Here is a 23994-nt window from a genome sequence, read left to right on the forward strand (position 1 = left end):
TTGGGAGGCCGAGGCGGGTGGATCACAAGGTCGAGAGATCGAGACCATCCTGGTCAACATGGTAAAACCCCGTCTCTACTAAAAATACAAAAAAATTAGCTGGGCATGGCGGCGCATGCCTGTAATCCCAGCTACTCAGGAGGCTGAGGCAGGAGAATTGCCTGAACCCAGGAGGCGGAGGTTGCGGTGAGCCGAGATCGCGCCATTGCACTCCAGCCTGGGTAACAAGAGCGAAACTCCGTCTCAAAAAAAAAAAGAAAAAAAAAGAAACTCCATCTCTACTAAAAATACAAAAATTAGCCAGGGATGGTGGCTCGTGCCTGTAATCCCAGCTACTTAGGAGGCTGAGACAGGAGTGACTTGAACCCAAGGGTCAGAGGTTGCAGTGGGCCGAGATCTCACCGCTGCACTCCAGTCTGGGTGACAGAGCGAGATTTTGCCTTAAAAAAAAAAAAAAAAAAAAAAAAAATGCAGGGAGAGGAGGAAACAGGGAGTTCACTTTTGAATAATCCAGCAGTCCCCAAGCGCGAGTCTAGGCTGCGGCCATGTCCCCCAAGCGCAGTCCAGGACCCTGCTTGCTGCCCCATCTCTTCCCCCAGCCAACACTGCTCCTCCCTGAGTCTCCTTGGCACACCGGGCACACCCGAGGGCGACAGCCTCCGTTTTGGAGTCTGTGGCTTGGGGCCTGCTCTCCTTTGGTGACCGGCCACCTGGGAAGACACAGGTGCTTTTCTGTTGGTAACTGTGGTCCCGTGAGTGGGGTAGTGAAGGGAGCCTTGACCAACTTCTCAGTGTGGTATGTTGAGGATGGGCAGGAACTCCCAGGCCCGATGCTAGGATTCGAATCCCGCCTCGATCGCTTTCTGGCTGTGCAGCCTAAGGCTGACATCTTTGTTCCTGTCTTACCTGTGAAACAGGCTGAGGAAGGTGCATTACCTCTGCAGAAGGCGGCGAGGAGAGCCTCATTTCCCGGGCTGCGATCACAAATTCCAAACAACGTGGCTTGAAACAGCAGCCTGTATTCTCTCAGCTCTGCTTTTTTTTTTGAGACAGAGTCTCGCTCTGTCGCCCAGGCTGGAGTGCAGTGGCGCCATCTTGGCTCACTGCAACCCCCACCTCCCGGCTTCAAGCAATTCTCCTGCCTCAGCGTCCTGAGTAGCTGGGATTACAGGTGCGCGCCACCACGCCAGCGAATTTGTGTTATTTTAATAGAGATGGTGTTTCACCATGTTGGTCAGGCTGGTCTTGATCTCCTGATCTTGTGATCCGCCTACCTCGGCCTCCCAAAGTGCTGGGATTACAGGCATGAGCCACCACACTTGGCTTTTTTTTTTTTTTTTTTTTTTAGGTGGAGTCTCATTCTGTCGCCCCAGCCTGGACTGCAGTAGTGCGATGTTGGCTCACTGCAACCTCTGCCTCCCTGTTCAAGTGATTCTCCTGCTTCAGCCTCCTGAATAGCTGGGATTACAGGTGCCTGCCACCACACCTGGATAATTTTTGTGTTTTTAGTAGAGACAGGGTTTCACCATATTGGCTAGGCTGGTTTTGAACTTCTGGCCTCAAGTGATCCACCCGCCTCAGCCTCCCAAAGTGCTGGGATTGCAGGAATGAGCCTTCGTGCCCGGCCGTATTCTCTCAGTTCTGGAAGCCGAAGTCCTTAGTGAAGGTGTGGACAGGGCCCGCCTCCCTCTGAAGCCTTCAGGGCAGAATGCTTCCTGGCCCCTTCTGGCTTCTGGAAGGCCTCTGGCATTTCCTGAGTCGAAGCTGCATCACCACTGTAACCTATGCCTCGTGCTAGCTTGGGCTGCTTCTCTGTGTGCCCCAAATCTCCCTCTGCATTTCTCTAAGGGTTGCTTTTCAGTAGATTAGGACCCACCTGGATACACCAGGGTGACCTCATTTCCAGACTTGTAACTCAGGACACATCTGCAGAGACCCTTTTTCCAAATAAGGCTACACTCATAGATTCTCCGTGGACCTATCTTTTTTTTTTGTTGTTGGCAGGGGTGGGGCAGGAGGATCTATGTTTTTTTTGGAGAGGGAAACATATCTTTTTTTTCAGGGGGGTGGTAACCACTACAGGGATTAAATGGGGCAAAACTAGGAGCTTAGCAAAGACCTTGAACACAGCCGGACTTTGATGAATGTTGTTTTTTGTTTTTTGAGACAGTTTTGCTCGTTGCCCGGGCTGGAGTACAATGGCATGATCTTGGCTCACTGCAACCTCCACTTCCCGGGTTCAAGCAATTCTCCTGGCTCAGCCTCCCAAGGAGCTGGGATTACAGGCACCTGCTACCAAGTCTGGCTAATTTTTGTATTTTTAGTAGAGACCAGGTTCCACCATGTTGGCAAGGCTGGTATGGAACTCGTGACCTCAGGTGATCCACCCACCTCAGCCTCCCAAAGTGCTGGGAGCCACTGCACCTGTTTTTTTTTTTTTTTTTTGAGACAGAATTTCACTCTGTTGCCCAGACTGGAGTGCAGTGATTTAATCTTGGCTCCCTGAAACCTCCGCCTCCCGAGTTCAAGTGATTCTCATGCCTCAGCCTCCTAAGTAGCTGGTATTACAGGTGCCCACCACCATGCCCAGCTAATTTTTGTATTTTTAGTAGAGACAGGGTTTTGCTTTGTTGCCCAGGCTTGTCTCAAACTCCTGGCCTCAAGTGATCTGCCTGCCTTGGCCTCCCAAAGTGTTGGGATTGCAGGCGTGAGCTGCCGCCCCGGCCCCCAGCATGATTATTAAATCTCATCGTATATGAAGCTCCTGTACACATCTGGGTCTGCCTCTGGGTTCTCTGTCACTAAATCAGAATTTCCAGGATGAACCCCAGCAAATCTAATGAACAGCAAGGGTGGAGAATCCTGACTGCATGGTAATAGAATTTGTGTTAGACACACAGCCGCCCAGAATAAAAACTACATTTCCCAACCTTCTTTGCCTCTGGGTGCGGTAGCGTGACTAAGCTCTGGCCAGTGACGCAATGGTGAACCCTCTGGGTCAGTCCTTAAAGAGGAGTGCCCTCCTCTCCCTGTGCCCCCTTCTGGGCGTAAGGAGTCCTCTAATACCACCTGGGAGAGGCAGGTGTCCCAGGAGGAAGGAAAAAGATAGAAGGAGCCCGTGGTTCTGATGACTCGGAATCCCACACAGGTGGGCCTCTTACATGGGAGAGAAGTTGTGGATCATAGGGTTCCCAAACCTGAGTGGGCACCAGCACGCCCTGGAGGGCATTTAAATACAGATCACTAGGCCCCACCAGTGTCTGATGCAGCTGGGGTGGTGCCCGGGGCCTTATTTTCGTGCCCAGGGATGCTGCTGGTCTGGGAACCACACTGTGAGAACCTGCGTCTGACCTGGTTGCATTGTTTATTTTGGGTCTCCATAAACACACCTCCAGCCCCCGGGCGGGCAAATCCCGCCGAGTGTCATTCATTCCTGTGCAGTGCCTTGGCTGGTCAATTAAATGTGGGCAGAGCGAATCCTCTGGAGCCACCCTGTCCTAATCAATGTCCTGTTCTGCTCCGGGCGGATGCTGAAACACGGATCTGTAGATTCCCAGGCCGGTGGGTGCAGGGTCTGCAGTAGGAGGCGCCTGGGTGAGAGGACAGGGCGGGAAGCTGGAATTGGCCATTCTGCTCTGGCCAGGCGGCGAGAGTGGCCTTTTGGGATCTGGGGAACGCCATTGGCCCCTTCTGTTGCTCCAGCCACGCAGATGGCAGCAATCTCCTGCCTTTAATGATCGCTGGGCACCTGACTCTATGTGGCTCCTCCAGCCTTCGCAAAGCTTTGTAATCATCCAACCACCTGTGCTAAATCCCCGTCGCTGAAACAACTCTAGCTGGGTCTGTTTACCTGTCTCCTAGCGGGACCTCCTTTTGCACTGGCAACGGTGGCAGGAGGCACAGGCGGAGGAACGGGGCCTCAGGCAGCTTTCATGTCACGGCCACCCAGAGCCATGCCTTCAAACTGCAGGGAGTGGGCCAAGCACGGTGGCTCATGCCTGTAATCCCAGCACTTCGTGGGGCTGAGGCAGGAGGATAGCTTGAGGCCAGGAGTTCAAGACCAGCCTGGGAAACACAGTAACATCTAGTCTCTCTCTAAAAAACACAAAACAAAACGAAGCAAACCTGCAGTGAGTGACTGAAGGCACCAGAACCAGCAGTCACTGTGGGGTCACAGATGTGACTGGGCAAGTGACGTCCCATCTCTGAGCCCGTGGTTTCTTCAGCAGGATAGTGGCCAGCTCCTAGAGCTGTTCTCAGTGCCCGTGGGGTCACCAGGCACCCGGGCTGTGAGCCTCACGGTTTTGAGACGCTCTGTGGAAGTAAACGTTCCTCTTCAAAGTTTCCTTTCCTGTTAAAGAACAAATTTGCTAGTAACTCTTTGTTAAACTGTATCCTATGTAGCTGCTAAACACGCCATGCTTACAGGCACGCAGTATATTCTCTGTCCTTGTACCTTAACAAAAATATCTGTTCTGGATGTGCTCACAGGCATGTCCCAGCTCCCAGCCTATGCCCCTTAACTGTTTAGAACAGTTTTGTTAGCCAACTGGGTTTTTGTTTAGATTGTGAGGTCTGGCTCCAGCCAATGGAATCAGACCCAGCAGTAAGGACGACCCCAAACGCATAAGGGACTAAGTCTGCTTTTCCTTTGGTGGCTGTACTCTAGCGGCAAGGTGGCTAGGGAGGGTACCCTTCCTGCAGGGCAGAAAGTAAAACTGCTTTGCCGAAAGATCCTTCGTCTCGGTGCTCGTTCTTCTTTGTGGCACGGAACGTTTCCAACAAGCTCAGTTCTTCACCGTCCTCATGTGGGTCTGGAACTGTGGTCACGGCGGCCTCCTGAACCGCCTCTTTCCCCCTTTTCTGGAACAACTTGTACATGGCAGGAGGAATTACCTGCTCCTTCAGAGTGTGTGGTCAATCTCACTGGAAGTGCATTCAAGCCTGAAGCTTTTTATTTATTCTGGAGTGTGTGTGCAGTGAGGAGGCACAGCTATTTTGGTCTTGTTTTCTATTTCTTCTTCTGCCAATGTTAGCATTTTTTTTTTTTCCAGAAAGGCGTCCACCTCACCTAGGCCTCCAACACACTGCACAGAGCACAGCTGCCGGCACCGCTGGATTCCCTCTCTGATAATCCACGTAGGCTGTGTCTGCACTTGGCATAGGCCCTGCCGCATACAGTGCCCTGATTCTTGGGTCAGGACCTGTGCAGGGCGGGGCCCTGGCAGTGGAGGGCCGGAGGCGTGGACTAACCTGGAATCTCTGCCCTGGCTACTCACTTCCTAACAGGACCAGGCTGAGGTCTCTGGTGCCAAGGGGATGGAGGCTCACTCCTGCTCTTCCCGTGCCCCACTGCCTGCCTGGGTGCTGGGGAGGATGCAAGAGGTGAAGCCCAGCATTCTGGTGTGAAGTGCCAGAAAGTAGCAGCAGCCGTGGTGGCATGGCTACCTCCATGCCAGTCTGATCCCCGCAGCATGGGCTCAGCCCAGGGCTCCTGTGTGGAGGGATACACTTCACGGGGGTCTCTCCGAAGCCAGCAGCTCCAGTCCAGCCAGCTTCAGTTAATCCCCCCAAAGCCCATCGGCCCACTGACCAATGTGCCAAATGGCCTTAAATTTAGACTCGGGTTAGCTCTTACGCACCAAATGTGCTCAAGACAAACAGCCTTTAGAAGGTTCCAGGAGGCCAGGCGTGGTGGCTCACACCTGTAATCCCAGCACTTTGGGAGGCCAAGGTGGGTGGATCACGAGGTAGGGAGGTCGAGACCATCCTGGCCAACATGGTGAAACTCCATGTCTCTACTAAAAATACAATTAGCTGAGCATGGTGGCGTGCGCCTGTAGTCTCAGCTACTCAGGAGGCTGAGGCAGAAGAATCGCTTGAACCTGGGAGGTGGAGTTTGCAGTAAGCTGAGATCACACCACTGCACTCCAGCCTGGGCAACAGAGCAAGACTCCATCTCAAAAAGAAAAAAGTTCCAGGAAATCGCAGATTTGGCCAACTGGGACCAGTTTGCACATGGACTGTGGCAAACTGGCTGCTTCCAGGGGTGGGACAATCCTGCTCTATTCTGGGGAGTGGTGGGTGGATAGGGGGCTTGCAGGCTGCTTCTACCGGAACTCCCCACTCCCCACCCTACCCTTGCCCTGCCTTGGCTGGAATCATGGTTTGCTCTTCCAGATCCAGACCCTATCTCTGTGAATTCCCACCCAAGACAGGCAGACAAGTTGCCCCTCCACACACACCACCCACCCACACACACACACAAAACAAGACAAAGTTTTAATTGTAAAACTAACTTGAGGCAGGGGTGGGCGGGCCGGGGCTGCGCTGGCTGGGCAGGAACCTGGTTCTTCAGGCAGTGGTTCTGCCCGTGCCACCCCGCAGGACAGGGACCATCTGTCCCCCCGTGGGGACAGGGGCTAAAGTGTTATAAAATGACAATATAAATAGACTTCTAGAAAAGAGGAGGCTGGCCAGGTGCAGTAGTCATTTGCTGCAGAGGCTGGGAGAGGGTGGGGGGCGCTGACCCGTCTCCCCGTCCAGCCACAGAAAGGGGGTGCAGGGCTACGGGAAAAGGCCACTCTTCGGACATTCATGATCGACCCCCACAATGGCTCAGGGGGAGAGGGGGCTGGGTGTCAGGCAAGGCGCCAGACACCCCCTTGCAGGCTGGAGGACAGGGTGGCCGGACCTCGGCACACACGCTCATGCACACTCGCACGCGTGCACACACTCGCACACACACGCTCACTGCTTAGTGTTCTCTCCACCCCCAGCGACCCCCACTGCAGATTTCCAGTGATGGGAGGCCACTGTCCTTCTTGGAGACAGAACAGGGGGGAGGGCCTGGGAGCCTCACTTGCTCCCATGAGTCCCTGTGTTTTTCTAAAAGTCACGAGATCAAAACCGGAGTTCAGTAGTAGGGTCCCATCTACCCCCAACAAGGAGGGTGGTGCCACACGGACCGTCTCCTGGGCTGGGAGGAGTGGAAGGGCTGGCCCCCTATTGGCCTCGGTGGGGTGGGGGTGACCCGGGGGGCTCTTTGGTCGAGGGGTGGGGCGCTGGGCCTCATCTGGTGCGGTTCTGGCGCATGAGGGGCACGATGCTGGCGGGCGGTCCCGCCTTGGCCAGGAATGGGTGCTTCAGCAGCTCGGCAGCCGTGGCCCGCTGGGTGGGGTCCCGCACCAGCAGGCGGTCCAGGAAGCCCTTCAGGGAAGGCGACACCTGTGGGAAGAAGGGAGGGAGGGTCAGTGGCAAAGGTACCCAGTGCTCGTTTGCTGTGGGGCCACAGTTTTCTCCTCCGTCAGGTCAGCTGGCAGCATGTCCTGTGCAGGGACGGGGCAGAGGTCACGGGTGTCCAGAGCTTGGGGTGTAGACAGGACAGGGACAGTGATGGCGCCTGGGATGGTGCTGTGTGGCCCCAGAGGAAGTGACAAATCCCCAGGGGCTCAGGTACTCCCTATTTCCATGGCTTCACAAGGAGCTGGAGGCAACTGCGCCCCAGAGGTGCCCTTCTCCCTGCCGGTGAGTCCTCTGCCAGGAAGGTCCCAGCCCTGCCCTCCACCCCTAAATGTGCAGATCTCTCTAGGGCCGGGCAGGGCCAAGGCAACGGTCAGGGTGCAGGGGGCTTGTGGCTCTGCTGCCTCTGTCGCCCAGGCCCTACAGAGGGGGTCTGCACAGACACACACGGCTCGGGGTGGGGGCCCAGCACACAGTGCCAACCCAGGCGCCACTGCCATCCCCAGCCCATCTGCACCCCGCGCTCCGCCCGGTGACCTGCCGGCTGGTACTCGGTTTCCCGGCCAGAGCGGGGCCCACCTTGTGTAGGTTCTTCAGTCGGGGTGGCAGGTTGTCCCGAATCATCTTCATGGCTTTGAGGGGTGGCTCGTTGAAGTAGGGGGGCTCTCCGTCCACCATCTCGATCACCATTATCCCCAGCGACCAGATATCCACCTGGGGCGGGGGAAGGAACAGCAGGGCTGAGCTGCAGGGGGATGGTGGGTCCTGGGGAGGCCCCAGCGCCGTCTCTGCCTCTGCCACCTGGAGTCCTTGGCTCAGCACTCCCTCTTGGGCACCCAGCCAGCAGTCCACGTGCTAATCCTCCGGGAGCCCTGAAGAAAGCTGCCCACCCAGCACCCATCCCTCTGCTTTCTGCCAACTGCCCCCAGGTCCCCTCCTGTCCTCAGCCCAGGTAGCATCCAGTGGTGGGTTCAGGACCCAGGTGTCCTCATCACCATAGTTGAGACACAGTGATTAGTTCAGAAACAGGCACATGACCCAGGCTAAGCCAATCAGAGCCAAACTTTGGGCTTTACCCAAAATACCCAGAGAAAGAGGGGAGCCCATAGGCGGGAGACATTTCCCAGAGCTGCTGGAGTGGGCTCTGCTCCCACAAAGGGAAAGCGGCCTGCGTGAAGACATCACTCAGAAATCAGAGCCAAGGTTGGGAGCAGTGGCTCATGGCTGTAATCTCAGCACTTTGGAAGGCCAAGGCAGGAAGATCACCTGAGGTCAGGAGTTGGAGACCAGCTTGGACAACATGGTGAAACCCCGTCTCTACTAAAAATACAAAAATTAGCCAGGCATGGTGGCAAGCACCTGTAATCCCAGCTACTCAGGAGGCTGAGGCAGGAGAATCACTTGAACCCAGGGAGGCAGAGGTTGCAGTGAGCCGAGATTACGCCACTGCACTCCAGCCTGGGCAACAGAGCCAGACTCCATTTCAAAAAGAAAAAAAGAAAAGAATGAATAAATGAATGAATGAACATACCCATGCCTGCAGTACCTCCTCGTCCAGAGCCATTCCCCAAAACCATTCCCCAGGCTGAGCCCCGCCTCCGCCAGCACTGCAGCTGGACGAGAGCTGCCGACAACTGGGCAACCTAGCCACGCCGGGGCTCACCTCTGGCCCGTAGGGAAGGCGGGAGATGAGCTCTGGGGCCATCCAGTAGGGCGTGCCGACCAGCGACTTCCTCCGGGGCACTTCCTTGCTCACCTGGGCGCAGAACCCGAAGTCTGACAGCTTCACCTGGGCAGGGCAGAGGCAGTGGGGTCAGCAGAGCTGGCACAGTGGAAGGGTGAGCAGGGGCGTCCACCTGTGTAATCCCTCAGCTTCAGACACGATGTGTGGCCCAGAGGTCAGAGCTGGGCTCCAGAGCCAGACCACTGGGGAGCTCTACCACCTTCTGGTGGGGGGGCCCTCGGAGTCACCTCCCACAGGATCCCCCCCATCTCCCTCCCTGACAGCCTCTGGGGCTCTTGGGGGCAGTGGCCTGAGTACTGCAGACAGCAAAGGCCAGGAGGGGCTGGGAAAGGGTGGCCCTGAAAGCCTGTGCCCTGGGGCCCTGCTGCCCTGGAGCATCTTGAGTTGGGTTGGAGAGGAAGGTAGCCCTGTTCTGGGGCTGTGAGGGGCCACAGCCTGCCTCTACAACAACCAGGCCCCCGACACCTTCTTAGGAACTGTGGGCCCCTTTATGATTTTTTTTTTTTTTTTTTTGAGATGGGAGTCTTGTTCTGTTGCCCAGGCTGGAGTGTAATGTCAAAATCTTGGCTCACTGTAGCCTCCACCTTCCAGGTTCAAGCAGTTCTGCCTCAGCCTCCCAAGTAGCTGGGATTATCGAGTAGCTGGGCTTACAGGCGACTGCCACCACACCCAGCTAATTTTTTGCATTTTTAGTAGAGACAGGGTTTCCCTATGTTGGTCAGGGTGGTCTCGAACTCCTGACCTTGTGATCCTCCCACCTCGGCCTCCCAAAGTGCTGGGATTACAGGTGTGAACCACTGCACCTGGCCCACTTTCCAAATTCCGAGGATCTCTATGGGTCTTCTTGTCTCCAGAGAACACCCCCACAACCATGGGAGGACAATCTCAGGTGGCCTACAGATGTCGCCCCCAAAACACATCTGCAGACATCCTGAGATTTCCATAGACTGTCACTGAAACAGAGCTCTCTCTGCCTCTGCCTAGCCTGACTGGTGGGGCTTTATTTTCCTTGGGGGAAGGGATGGAGTCATCCACTTTTGCAAGAATTTGATTGAAGTCAAGGGCCGTTTCCTACAGAAAGTCAGGTCCACCCTGCATTATAAGTGCCACAGCCTGGAGTTCAGAACCTCAGTCCAAAGTATGGCAGACAGGGCTGGGTTCACGGCCCAACCTGGGCGCTGGGCAGGCAGCGGCTTTTCAGTGGAGGGAAAAGCCTGCTGCGGGGGCTACGCTGCCTGCCCAGATCCCTGCCCCTGGGCCCAGCACCCTGTGCTGACGGCAGAGCCCCCACCGGCCTGTGCCCTCCCCCTGCACAGAGCCCCCACCGAGCTGGAGCCCGACTCTGGGCTGCATGAGGGACAGATGACGTCTCGGCTCCTCAAGACACAGGCCTAGGGGGTTGAGCCCACCTACCCTCAAAGGAGATGGGGAGAGGAAGGGAAGCACCACCATGAGAACCCCGACCCCCGCAGCCCGCCGCCTGTTCCCTCACCCTGCCGTCATGGGTCAGCAGGATCGAGTCGCTCTTGATGTCCCGGTGGATGACGCCCTGGGCGTGGAGCACCGACAGGGCCTGCAGCACTGCCAGGCACACGGCTGCGATCTGCTCCTCATTCATCCTGCGGGTGGGAGGTGAGCAGGCGGGTGGACAGCCCCCCAGGCGCTGAGGGGTATGAAGCCCTGCCTTGGGCTGGGAGGAACCCGAGACCGGAGTGGGGCTTGACCATACTCTAGCTGGAGAAATGGAAGACACGACCCCATGCCCGGGGGCCGAGGGGCACGCAGCACGGCTGGTTTGGAGATGTGGCCCCACCCCAAGCAGTCTGGAGGGGAGCTGGTCCTGTCACAGGAGGAGTCTGAGGCCCCAGCAGTACCTGGTGTGGGTGACAATGTCGGTGAGGGCGCCTCCTTCCAGGAACTCCATGACCACCCAGAGCTCGTCCCCCACCAGGTAGCTGTTGTACATCTCCACCACGTTCTCATGCTCATAGTTCCGCATGATCACCACCTGTGCAGGGGCCGGGTCAGCGGTGGAGGGGGCGGGAGGGCTGCCCAGGCCCGCCTCAGACCCAGCTACCGCCGCCCCCGGGTCCCCTACATCGAGCTTGTGCTCATGGGGCCACCTGGACTGCCCTCCCCTACTACTGCCACAGCCACGTGGGCCTCAGAGGTAGCCTAAAGCCCACGCCTCCCCTCTGGGGTGCGCTCCCCCCTGGGACCACGCCCATCCAGGTCAGTCGTGGGCTGGTGCTGGGGGAAGGTGGGAAGAGCATTCGAGCTCAGTGCTGAGACCCTGGATACGCTGGTATCGGGCAAGGAAGAGAGAAGAGACGTGCACGTGGGGGTGGATGAGGAACTCGGGTGGGGAGCTCCTGGTGCAGCCGGGTGCTGTGATGCATGGTGGGTCGAGAGGGGCCTCATACACCCGGCAAAGGGGCCCAGGCTTCCTCTTGTCAGGGTGCTGCAGGGCACTGCCAGGGTACGGTGGGATGGGGATGGGGTAGGCCTGAACGTGAGAAACTTCCCCTTGGTGGCTGTGTGGGCTGTGCTGAGGGGACACCCGAGTGGAGGCCGGGGCGGGGCCTGGAGTGGGAGACGATGGGCTGTGCAGACCGGGTGAGGAGCGGCCGGCCCGAGGCTGATAGGCTGGGGCAGGGCACGGGGAACCCAGGGCGGGTAGGTCTGGAGGACACTGTACCCTGGTGCCCAGGTGGGCCTCAGTGGGTGCAAGCGGCCTGGAAGACACTGAATTGGGGGTCAGTGGGCCAAGGAACCCTGGGTCTGGGGCTCAGGGACAGAGACGTGGGTGAGGACGCTGTGAGGACAGAGGTAGGGACCTACCTGGGGCGGAGGAGATGGCCTGGGGGTGGGGAGGAGTGAGGGGAGGAGGGGAGCCTGGCCCAGCACAGAGGACGGCAGGGAGAGGAGGGAGGCCAGGGAGAGGAGGGAGGGCAGGGCGGGAGGACGGCAGGGAGAGGAGGGAGGGCAGGGCGGGAGGACGGCAGGGAGAGGAGGGAGGGCAGGGCGGGAGGACGGCAGGGAGAGGAGGGAGGGCAGGGCGGGAGCGAGGACAGCAGGGAGCGAGGACGAGGAGGCTGGCAGCAGCTCCCGCACCTCGTTGAAGAGCAGCTCGCGCCTCTGCTGCTTGCGCAGGTCCATCTTCTTGACGGCCACCAACTTGCCCGAGCTGCGCACGGTGGCGATGCACACGATGCCGGTGGAGCCCTCGCCAATCTTGATGAAGTTGTCCAGGTAGGATCGGGGGTCACCCGGGTCCACCACCAGCTGCAGGGCAGCCCGGAACTGCTCGTGGGATACGCGCTGTGGCTCCCGCTGTGGCGAGCGGGGGCCGGGGGGCCCGGGAACAGCAGGGGCGGTGGGGGCGGCAGGGGCGCGGGCTGGAGGGGCCAGCTGGGGCTCCGAGGCGTGGGGGCCCAGCACTCCAGGGCTGGGGGCGCCTCGGGCTCGGGCGGGAGGCCGGGAGGAAGAGGAGGACTGGGGGACGGCCAGGCCACCCGCTGATGGCCCGTTAGGGGCCACGTCGTGAGGCTCCCCCTGAAACAGAAGAGAGAGGTAACTGTCAGTGAAGGGTGTCTGGGGCCAGCTCTGCTCCCTAAGCAGGGGAGAGGCCCAGCAATGGGACAGACACATGGGTGGTCAGGATGAGATGCACGGTGGGTGGGGCGGGACTGGAAGGTGGGGACAGGGGAGCAACAGGCAGGGGACCTCAGGAGCCCTGGGGTGGGGGATGGGTTACCTGGGCACCCCGGGATGGGTGGTCGGTGTCAGCCCTCGGGTAGGTGTTAAAGGGCCGGCCAGCTGCCAGTTTCGCCCCACTGGCCAGACCAGCAGGCTGTGGGGTGCCGACGTCAGGCCCAGAGAGGGGGCGTTTGTCCCGGGAGGACTCCTGGGGGCCCCCTGAGCCCTCCCTGGAAGACTTGGGCCTCTTCTCTGGCCCCGCCCGTCGCCTGTCACCACTGCCGCCACCCGCCTCGCTGTGACCGGCGATCCGGCCTCGACTCCCTGCCTTCCCCGGGACCGCTCTGGCTGTGGCGGCCGGCTCCTCCGGTATCCCATTTTCCTGGCAGGCACGGGCGGGCGGCGGCGGCGGGCTGTCTCTCCGCAGGGAGTTGGAGCGTGTCACCGACATGTTCTCAAACTCGCCCAGCAGCAGCGTGAGGGCCCCATCCTTGGCACCTTTGCTGCCCCGCACAATGGTCTGGGGTCCCGGGCAATGGTGGGTGGGGGCCCGGCAAGGAGTGGGGCACACAGGACGGGCATCCAACACGCAGGGACAGGACGGCACGACACACACAGAGACAAGACAGAGACGCAATGAGGAGATGCCGTGCAGTGACGATGGCATGGGCGGTGGCCCCTCCCCCGCCGGGACGCAGCTGCAGGGTCAGAGCAGTGATGGCCCCTGCCAGGGTGCGGCCTCCCTGGGCTGGGTGGGACCCCGGAGGGGCACCCCTTGTTTTTCTCCTGTTCCCCAGATGGGCGGCACAGTCCTGCCCTGTGGGCTGGAGGGGAGGGAGGGCAGAAGCTGACCCACCCCATAATCAGGCCGAGGGCTACAAATTACAGGATGCTGGGGCCAGGCCTGGGCTGGCACTTCCTCCCTTGTGGGCGCCAGCATTCGTGAGCCCCAAAACACTCTCTGTTCCCATGAAGGACAAGGGGTGGGGGACAGGGAGAGTCACAAAGGCCTGGTCCCAAAGTAGAGGGCAAGGGTGTTCCAGGAGCCGGGTGCCAAATAGAAACGCATGTGGGAACCAGGCAGGGCGTCCCGAGTCCCCCCATCCCCCCGCACCATGGTCTGAGTTGTGTTGCACAGGGCCCCTCTGCCCCCTGCTCCATTTCCAGGCACACGGGTGTCCTCGATGCTCCGCCCCCTCCTGCCCTACTCCAGGGCCTCTGTGCTGGCTGCTCCTAACCTAACTCTAACCCTAACCCTAACCCCTTGATCATTCCAAGCTGATGCCTGGAACATCAGCTACCCGGGTCCCTGTGGCTCCCTCTCTCTACTCTTTCAGGTCTTTGCTCAAGCTCCTGCTGGCCGCCCATCATCTAAAATGCCAGCCCCTGCTCTGCCTGCATTCCACCCAGAATGCCTGACAGCAGCCGCCATGGGGCACGCAGGCATCTATCTGCTCCCAACTCTGCCCGGTGTACTCTCCTGGGGGCAGGGATTGTGTTTTCCTGTCTGCTTTGGGTCTCGCTGTATCTCAGCACCTAGACCAGCATCTGGCGCACAGCAGGGCTCAGTGGACTTTTGCTAAACCACGCATTGATGAGGTGGCTGTGCAGGGCCACAGTAAGCTGAGGACACAGGCCTGGCTGCCAGGGACCCTGCCCGGGGCTGCCATGCATCTGCAGCTGGAGGCCTGCCTCTAATGTGCAGCAAACACTGACCCCACAAAACCCGTGGCCTGCTGCTGCCCCGTCTCTCCTGGCCATGGCTGTCTGCCTGAAGCCGGGCCTCACCCAGGGGCCCCAGGAAACACAAGGCCAGACTGCTGTTAGAACAGGGGGTTGAGGCCGGGTACGATGGCTCACCCCTATAATCCCAACACCTGGAGGGGGCTGAGGTGAGAGGATCACCTGAGGTCAGGAGTTCAAGACCATCCTGGCCAACATGGTGAAACAGTCTCCACTGAAAATACAAACATTAGCTGGGCCTGGTGGTGGGCGCCTATAATCCCAACACTTTGGGAGGCCGAGGCGGGAGGATCACCTGAGGTCAGAAGTTTGAGACCAGCCTGGCCAACATGGTGAAACCCCATCTCTACTAAAAATACAAAAATTAGCCGGGCATGATGGTAGGCGCCTGTAATCCCTTGGGAGCTACTCCAAAGGCTGAGGCAGGAGAATCACTTGAACCCAGGAGGCGAAGGTTGCAGTGAGCTGAGATCGCAGTGTCACGGCACTCCAGCCTGGGAGACAGAGCGGAACTCTGTCTCAAACAAAACAAAACAAAAACCAGGGGGTGGAGAGGGCCCTGGGAGACCTGTGGCCTGGCCAAGGGCAATGTACACAAGCGCCCACGGGGCCCCAGGTCAGTGCTGGCCACGAGGCCGTGTGTGTGAATTCAGGTGCCCTACTTCCTGGTGGGACAATCACAGCCAGGCCTCACATCTGGCGGGCCAGGCAGGGGCTGGGTTTTTGGAGACACATGCCAGTGGCCACAGAGCCAGGTGGGGCGTGGAGCAGAAGGGGTCGGGTGCGGCCTGTGGCCCACAAAAGCCAGGGCCACACCTGCGGAGGCAGCTGCCACTCGGCTCCAGCTGGTCTGTCACCAGAAGCCAACAGCTTTGGAAGTGAAGTCTGTCACTTTTTAAGTGGTGGCAAAGAAGTCAAGGCATTCAAACACGCCCTGCGTGGGCCACACGGACCCTTCTGTGGGCCGCCACACTGAGGCTGCACTTGTGACTATGGCCAACTTGCGGGTCTTGGCGCTCCTCCCTGCCAGGCTGGACTGGGCACCGGGAGGGGTGAGTCCAGGCACACCCATCTCCACCCGCTGGAAAGAAACCTGGTGAGCTCCCCCTGGCCTGCGGCCCTTCCCGGCCCCCACTGACCACGGGAGAGTCCAGGCTCCGAGGCTGGCTTTCTGAGGCCCAGCACAGGCTCCCGCCAGGCCAGCCTCATGCCAGGCCATACCCAGACACCGGCTCTGCAACTCTTACTATTTCACACGGAGGCAGGAGAGGGGTTAAGAGCATGGGGCTTGGAAACAGACGTTGGTTCAAATCCCAACCTTGCCGTTTTGCTCTAGATGGCAGGAAAAAAAAAACCCCAAACCTAAAAGCCTGCAGTGTTCCCCAGGGGTGATTTCCTCCACAAAAGGCCGGCTTCCCTGCATCTGCCGCCATCCCTCCTCCTCCTCGGCCGCGGTGTCCCCTCCTCCCAGAAGCTTGCCTGGACCCTTGGTCTGGGTCAGGTGCCTCCTCTGGGCTCCCCCATCCAAGCCCTGATCACTGGGGGCTGTCACACTCTGGGAATGGGTCCGTCCCCCACCGCCAGGAGCTCTGGAAAGGCTCAAGGGTGGGACGGGTGTGTGGTCCAGGGACAGAAGCATAGCGCCCAGGGCATGAGGCTCAGGTTGGAGGCTGGTGTGGGGCTGTCAGATGGGTCATGGAAGCCTTAGGTTGGGGTGGCATGGCGTTCTCAGAACTTGGAGCCAGTGGGTGGAGGGTGGGTGAAAGGCCAGCCTTGGACCCAGGATCAGGGTGGAAGTCGGGGGTGGGTCTGTTTCCATGTCAGTGAGAAGGTGTTGGTCACAGGGTCAAGTGTGGGGTGAGGGCCAGGCCACTCTGGGGGTGGGGGAGGTGGTCGGGGGTGCCGTGTACCTTGGGGGCCCCGGGCTGGATGGAGGTGATGCAGGCAGGGTCGATGAGGGGCTTGGGCCGGCGAGCCGACTCCTCGATCAGGCTCTGCCACTGGCGGGGCAGCCCGGTGAACTTCTGCTCGTGCTGGTCGAAGCCCGTGTGCACGCGGTGCTCGAAGTTGGATGGCGCGGAGATCTCTACCCGCTTCTTCCTCTTCCCAAACATGGTGCCAGGGTCTCAGTGCAGCCTGAGCGAGGGAATCACGGCGGCTGAGTGGCAGCAGTGAGCCTGCCCGCATCTTCCTCCGCTGCCCCTGCCCTGTCCCTTCCATCCTCGTCTTCCACCAGGACCCACAAGAGGCAGCAGCCTCCTTCCGGTCTCCCTGCTCACCCCCTACCCCATCTGCACAGCACACGCAGCCAGAGGGCACCTGTGAGCACCCGAGGGGCCATGTCCCTCTGCTCGGAACCTTCCTGCCTGTCTCTTATGGGCCCACAAGGCCCCATCGCCTCTCTGTTCTCATCCCTGAAGACCTCAGGGCCTTTGCAGGGGCTGGCCCCTCTGCCTGGAGCTCACTTCCCAGTGTCCACACGGGGCTGCCCCTCCCCTCCTTTAGTTCTCAGAGCAGCAAGGACTCCTTTCCTGACCACCCCAAGTTCGAGACCAGCCTGGCCAGCATGGTGAAACCCCGTCTCTACTAAACATATAAAAATCAGCGGGGCATGGTGGCACGCACCTGTAATCCCGGCTATTTGAGAGGCTGCGGCAGGGGAATAGCTTGAACCCGGGAGGCGGAGGTTGCAGTGAGCTGAGATCAAGCCACTGCACACTCCAGCCTGGGTGACAGAGTGAGACTCCGTCTCAAAACAAAAAAACCCCCAAAAACCACAAAGGGGCTGAGGGGAGACATGCTGGTGGCGACGTCCCACAGAGAGCCAGGAGAAAGACGGGAAGGGGAGCCAGGCGGCCAGAGTTCCGCTCCCCACCACATGCTGCCGTGACCTTGGGCAAGTGACCACCTCTCTGTGCCGTGGATGAACCCCCACAGGGCTGCTGTGAGGGGTAGTGAGTGACTGGGAGCACAGAGCTCGGGGCAAGGCTGGGCATATATGCAGGGGGTCTGTCTGTGGGGGCCACTGTGGTGGCTGGGGCGGTCCCCACAGTGCCTGTGGGAGGAGGGGCCCGGGTCGTGCTCTCCTGGAAGGCCCCATCCCAGCTGTTCCAGGCCTGGGCCCTGGAGTCACACATACCTGGTCTGATGCTGGTGGGACAGAAGTGCCCTCAGGCAGGTGACCTCTCCTCTGGGGGCGTCGGGTTACTCATCTGTGAAATGAGAAGAATGCATCTGTTCACTCATTCGTTCATTCATTCAGGCATCACTCAGCAACGGGCCTCCTCTGTGGCCACCGTAGGGACCCAGACAGCCTTTGACCGCATGGGACGTTCACGTGGGGCACAGACCTGTCCCCAAGCAACAGCAGCCCAGAGTGGTCAGGGCTGAGTGGTGGGAGCATGGGACCCTGGAGGGATGTCAGGTGGGCAGCAGGGGGGCTTCCTGGACGAGAGGAAGAGCGGAGATCAGTGGACGAAGGCACACGCAGGTAGAGTTCTGTCTTGCTCCCAGCTGGCTCCCCTGCACCGGGCATGGCGCCCAGCCCAGCGAGTCCTATGGCCCTAGTGAGAGCACGGAGGACGTGCAGATCCAGGTGGGCCCTCCACACCTGCTCCTCCTCCCAGCTCAGGCTGCTTTCCTGGGAGCAGCTCGGGAAGGTGAGGCCCTGGCCCAGACATAGGACCATCGATGGGAGCCAGCCAGGGGAACCGGTTTGGCAGCGGGAGCCCCGTGGGAGGCGGGTGGGGAGCCGGCAGCCAACCTGTCTCAACTGGTCCCAGGAGGCCAGCGGGTGGTCAGAGCCAGGCCTGGCCAGGGGCCCTGGGGATGGCCCAGTTTCCCTGCGTGCCCTGGGGCCTGGGATGGCGGGCAGGCAGGGGGGAGGGGCTCCTTTGTCTCTGCCCAGCCCCTTCTCTGAGCCCAAAGCCAGCGCCCTGGGTGCTGCCCACCCCTCCCTCACAGCCTTCTAGCCTTGCCCACCCCCCCTTGGTGGCCCTGACCTACTCTCTCACAGCTTTCCAGGCCCAGCTCCTAGGGTCATCTGCACACCCCGACTGACCATCCCCATCTCCCCACTCTGCCTGCTGACACTCCAGATCTGTGTCCCATGTCCTCCGGCCTCTCTGTCCTCCCAGAGGTCCCTCCACCCACTCTGGCCCCATGCCCAGCCCCTGCCTCTTCATCGTGAACTCGTGGCCCCGCCCATCCCGCTCCCTCCCCACTTTGGGGCACTAGGCAGTTCCCACAGCCACAGGAACAGGATCAGCCACGTGACCCCGCGATAAGCCCAGAGGGCGGAGAGCGGAGCGGGGCAGATCCTGAGGTCTGGGATGACGGGATCCTGGGACTGGTGGGAGCAGCCTGGAGGGTGGGCGGCTGACCCAGCTAGCAGCATAGGGGCTGGGGATGTCCTCCGAAGCCTGGGCTCCTGCCCTCCCACCCATAAACTACCAAGGGAAGGGGGCAAGGGGCACGCCTCCGGATATTTGCCCGGGGCCACCCCTTCCCTCTGGGCACTGCACAGAGGGCAGGACAAACAGAGGAACTGACCATGTTTATAGTGACCAGGCAGGGACCCCACCCCGGCCCCTCCTGGGCAGCTCCAAGCGCTGCCGGCTCCCCCAGCAGGCGCTCTCTTCCCACCATCCACTCCTGACGTCATGGGGGCCGGCAGAGGCAGTGCTGGGCCTGGGGGAAGGGAGAAGAGCCTAGCAGAAAGCCTGGGACTGCCCAGGTGGCAGGGAGGGAGGGGTAGGGGCTGGGCTTCCAGACCAGCTCCAAGCTTGGCAGTCAGCCGCCCAGGGCTCCAAACCTCAGCAGGGCTGCTACAACCTGCCCTGTGTGACCTCACTTTCTGTGTCTGTGAAATGGGGATCTAACCCAATCCGAGACCTCAATGCGTGGCCCTTCGTGAGCAACTCAGCCACGCTGTGCCTCAGCTTCCTCCTCTGTTCAAAGATGGTGATAACAGTAGCTGCTTCCTGGAGATTTTTAAGGAATTAGGGAGAACACAGGGCAAGAAAGGCCTGGGCCAGAGACTGCAGCTGGGATCAGAGCCAAGGCAAAGCACACACAGCAAATGCTCAGGAAGTGTGGGCACCATTACAATAGCAGCCAGCACTTACTGAGCACCTACTGTATACCAGCCCTCTTCCGGCACTTTACCCGGAGTCCCACATCTGACTCGGCAGGGAGGGGCCATTATGAGCCCCGGATTACAGACACAGAAAACAAGGCACAGAGAGGGGCCTCATTAACCGAGGTGACCCAGCTAGAGTGACAGGGTGGACACCAGACTCCAGGCCTGTCTGCAGAGATGCGCGGGTCCTGGACCTGTTGTGCGTCTCATCCTGTTCCATCCTCACAAGCATCCTCATCCCAATTCACAAGTGGGGAAACTGAGGCCCAGAGAGGGGAAGGCCCTTGTCCAGCGCACCCAGACAGTGAGAAGCAGCGAGGATTTGAACATGGATGGTTGTGTGTGGAAGGCACTGAAGGCTGAGCTCTCACCTGCCTGTCCTGCTGCCCTGAAGGGCTGGGGTGACGCTGCTGGTTTTGTCTATTACTATTATTATTGAGGCTGCGGTGATGCTCCTGGTTTTGCTTATTACTATTGATTATTATTATTATCCTCCCAAGGCTGGTCCTGGCTCCCCCTCTCCCTCCTCATTCTTTCTGTCTACCCCCAGACCTTGCCTTTCCTCTCCTGGCCTAGTCTCTGCTGAGTGAGGGTCCCTCCCTCCTGTCTGACCCATCCTGGACCCCCACAGGTGGTGGGAAGGAGCATCACGTGGGCTCCTGGGCTCCACCTCCCCCATGGCTGTTCACCACGCTTTCCCACAGGCCTTTGCAGCAGGAAAGATGCTTAAAACCAATCCCTGCCACCAAATGTGGCCTGAGGCTCGACTTGGTACCCCTACCACCATTGCTGCTACCACAAGGGACCCATGGCCCAGAGCAGACGCTGACACTGAGCTCACCGGCGCCCTCAACCTCGGTGGAGTGGCCATTCTGAGCCCCGTTTTGCAGATGTGGAAATGCAGGCTCACAGAGGTAAAGTATCTCAGGAAGTTCACCAAGCAGAGTTGGGCCCGGAAGCCAGTCCTGCCCACTCTGGAGTCCACAGCCTGAAACCCTTTCTTGACCCCCACAATGCCTCCTCGTGGCCTGAGAGCTCCCACAGGACACACCCATCACCAGGCTGTCCTCCTCTCCTCCCAGGCACCCCTGCACTCTCTCTGCCCCAGCCATGCGGGCCCCCTGCTGTTCCTCAGATCCGAGGCATGGGTCCACCTCAGGGCCTCCGCATGGGTGAGTGCCCCCCTGGACTCTCTCTCACTGGTCCGCAGGCGGCTCTCTCCTTCTCTGACTTCCCAGGCCCGCCTGTGCTCGCAGGCTCTGCTCCTGTACTGTCGCCCTCTCGCCTGTCTCTGCTTTATCTTCCCTCAGGGCTCTTACCACGTATATGCAGTGTGTGTGTGTGTGTGTGTGCGCGTGCATAAAATTATTTTTTTGAGACAGAGTTCAGCTCCTATTGTTGAGTGTAATGGCGCAATCTCAGCTCACTGCAACCTCCGCCTCCTGGGTTCAAGTGATTCTCCTGCCTCAGCCTCCCAAGCAGTGCAGACTATAGGCATGTGCCACCATGCCCGGCTAACTTCGTATTTTTAGTAGAGACAGGGTTTCACCATGTTGACCAGGATGGTCTCGATCTCTTGACCTCGTGATCCACCCGCCTCGGCCTCCCAAAGTGCTGGGATTACAGGCATGAGCCACTGCGCCCTGCCCGTGTGTGTAATTCTTTAGCATCTGCCTCTCCCCCTAGAATGTGTCAGCTCCACAAGACAGAGACTGTCCTCTGTCTTGCCCCCTTATAGTCCAGGGGAGCCCAAGGTAGGGACTTATTGAGATGGTAGTCCCTGCCCGCTGCACTACACCCCTGCTCAGAGGCCTGGCAGCACCCGGGAACCTTTCAGATAAGCAGCTTAAACCTGGGGGCAGGAACCCTAGAGCAGCAGCAAGATGCTGCCTTCTACCCCGGCCGGGGCCTGGATGCCTGTAAAGTACAGTATTTAATCCCCAAAATGCAGGCACATTTTGTATCCTACTCTAAAATGTTTATTTCACATTTAAAAAAACTCTTTTGAATTGTTTAACATCTGGGACAGGAAGCGTCGACCCAGTCTAGCAGACACTTCAGATTTTCCAGTCCCCTCTGCGTCCTCTCATCTTTTACGGGAGGAAGAGGGTACCACTGCCCCCATTCTCCCTCACAAGGTAATTGGCCCAAATGGCAAAGCAAGATCCACTGTGTGACAAGCTGTCGGTGTCAGCAGATGTGTGCGCAGAACCCCTCACCTCCTGCCCCGCCACCTCCAGGCTCTGATCAAAGCTGCAGCCCCCGGAAGGGAGAGGGCTGGCTTAGCTGGAATGCAGGGGCCCAGGGCAGAGCAGGGGAGGTGGCCAGGCCTAGAGGCAGCTTTTCATCATCACTAAAATGAAACCCAAATCAGGAAGGGAACCCAGAGCGCTGTCTCCAGCCTGCACTCAGGCTTCCGACATTGGTCCCCACCCACCACTCTGCCACAATCTTCACCTACCCCCTGCCTCAGTTTACCCTCTACCTTCTGCGGATGTGCTCTGATGGTGGAGGCGCTGGGAGTCTGGCCTCCCGTCCCGGCACAGCAGGCTCCTTGATGTCCCAAATCCCCCACGCCAGTCCGGCCTCAAACCGTGGCTCAGCTCTTGCCCCCATCTTGTACAACCCCTGGCTCTCCTCTCTCCACATCTCTCTTCCGGCTTCCCGCACTGAGCCTCGTTCCTCCAAGGAGTCCTCAGGCTTTGGGACTGACACATCCTCAGGGTCCTCCTTAGCAAACATCTACTCCACCCACAAGTGACCCCATCACACACACCCATGCATCGACCCATGCATGTGTCAATATCTACCAGGGACTGACTCTCTGCTGGGCCTGGGGCCCTTAGCAGTGCACCCAACAGTCAGAAACATCCCTGTCCTTGCAGCACTCACATTCTAGAAGGAAGGGGGCAGTCAATGTGTGAGATAAATCACACAGTATCTACTAAGTCAGGTGAGAAATGCTGAGATGGAAAAGAACGCAGCGATCAAAACAGAGCTTGGCTCACTGCAACCTCTGCCTCCCCGGTTCATGCGACTCTCCTGGCTCAGCCTCTCGAGCAGCTGGGATTACAGGCACGTGTCACCACGCCCAGCTAATTTTTGTATTTTTAGTAAAGATGAGATTTCACCATGTTGGCCAGGCTGGTCTTGACCTTGTGATCCGCCCGCCTCAGCCTCCCAAGTGACGGGGTTACAGGCGTGAGCCACCTCGCCTGGCCAAGAAATGTTAAACAAATGCGCACACACACAATTCTACACGGCTTCCTGCTTTGGCTGAAACACTGTGATTCAACACGGCCCTGACTGGGAGGGCCCCGCCAACCTTGAAAACCTATTCTCCTCCCCTCGCTTCCTCCAGCGCTGGCCTCCTCCATGTGTGTCTTGGACACATCACAGCTGTTCCAGCCTCCGGGCCTTTGCACGTCTTCTTCCCGCTGCCAGAACTCCGCTGCTCAGCCTTTCTTGCTATTCAGGTCTTAGTGCAAATAAAACCTCCTCTGAGAGGCTGTCCTGATCCCTTAGCAAAATCTCTGCCCTGCTTTTTATGTCTCGGTGGCACTTACCACCCCCTGCCATCATACACCTAATGACTCGCGGTCCCCAATTCCAACTGCCCCCAGCGGAATGTCAGCGCCCAGAGGGCATGGACCTCTGTCTAGTTCTTGCTGGCATCTAGAGCAGTGGCTGGCACATAGTAGGTGCTCGGGACGTATCTGTGGAACAGATGAGTGATGCCATGACTAAAGTAATGAGCCTGGTCCCTCAGGAGGCGCAGGGCAGGGGGATGCGGCCAAGGCAGACACAAGCCGTTCACTCGCTGCCTGGCTTGACGCCTGGGGGGAAAGTGGGTCTTCGGAGACTGAATCTGGCTGTTTCGAAATAACAGTGTGTGTGTCCCAACACCACAAAAGGTCCCCCTGCTGTGAGTGCCCAGGCCCTCCCCACGGCAGGGGCCCACCCAGCCACATGGCCTAGGCTGGGAATCGCAGGAAGTGGCAGTGTGTCTTGGCGAGAGTCAAATCACATGGGGGGTGCCTCTGGAAATCCAGGAGTCCCCACAACTGGTAGGCTCATAAAGGGACAGATCCCGGGAGCACCCTGGCCTTTGGAAGCAGAAGCAGAAGTGGAGCCTCAGTGGAGGGAGCAGCTCTGCTCTCCTTCGTTCCTCTGGGTAGAGTGCCATCCCTGCCACCAGGCTGACAGGCTCTGCACGGACTGTGCCCTTGGCCTGGGTCCTGAAGTGCTGCCACCCACCCGCCACCTGCTACCTTTGCCTTTTTTTTTCTTTAGAGTCTCACTCTTGCCCAGGCTGGAGTGCAGTGCTGTGATCTCGGCTCACCGCAACCTCCGCCGCCTGGGTTCAGGCAATTCTCCTGCCTCAGCCTCCCGAGTGGCTGAGTTTACAGGCACCTGCCACCAGGCC

The 23994-nt window shown here is 59.1% G+C and overlaps 1 protein-coding gene across 6 annotated transcripts in view; it reads right to left on the minus strand.

Moving 5' to 3' along the window:
* Positions 1-2425: 2425 nt before the first annotated feature.
* The window catches only part of PAK4 (p21 (RAC1) activated kinase 4), a 51653-nt gene continuing 30084 nt past the window's right edge, over positions 2426-23994 (minus strand). For 2 of the 6 annotated variants that reach the window (XM_039466423.2, XM_010330963.3), the window contains exons 2-10: positions 17568-17640; positions 16339-16564; positions 12744-13205; positions 12101-12541; positions 10861-10994; positions 10479-10605; positions 8906-9031; positions 7822-7956; positions 2426-7227 (exon numbers count right to left, since the gene is read on the minus strand). In XM_039466423.2, coding sequence (XP_039322357.1) covers positions 7072-7227; positions 7822-7956; positions 8906-9031; positions 10479-10605; positions 10861-10994; positions 12101-12541; positions 12744-13205; positions 16339-16542 — 1785 coding nt within the window. In that variant the 5' untranslated portion in view covers positions 16543-16564; positions 17568-17640 and the 3' untranslated portion in view covers positions 2426-7071. Of the gene's footprint in view, positions 7228-7821; positions 7957-8905; positions 9032-10478; positions 10606-10860; positions 10995-12100; positions 12542-12743; positions 13206-16338; positions 16565-17567; positions 17641-17778; positions 18381-18433; positions 18561-23994 lie in introns of those variants that run through there. The other 4 variants (XR_012513836.1, XM_010330962.3, XM_039466424.2 and 1 more) reach the window with 4 other exon arrangements.

Source organism: Saimiri boliviensis, chromosome 14 (assembly GCF_048565385.1).
Source record: "Saimiri boliviensis isolate mSaiBol1 chromosome 14, mSaiBol1.pri, whole genome shotgun sequence".
Classification (NCBI taxonomy): domain Eukaryota; kingdom Metazoa; phylum Chordata; class Mammalia; order Primates; family Cebidae; genus Saimiri; species Saimiri boliviensis.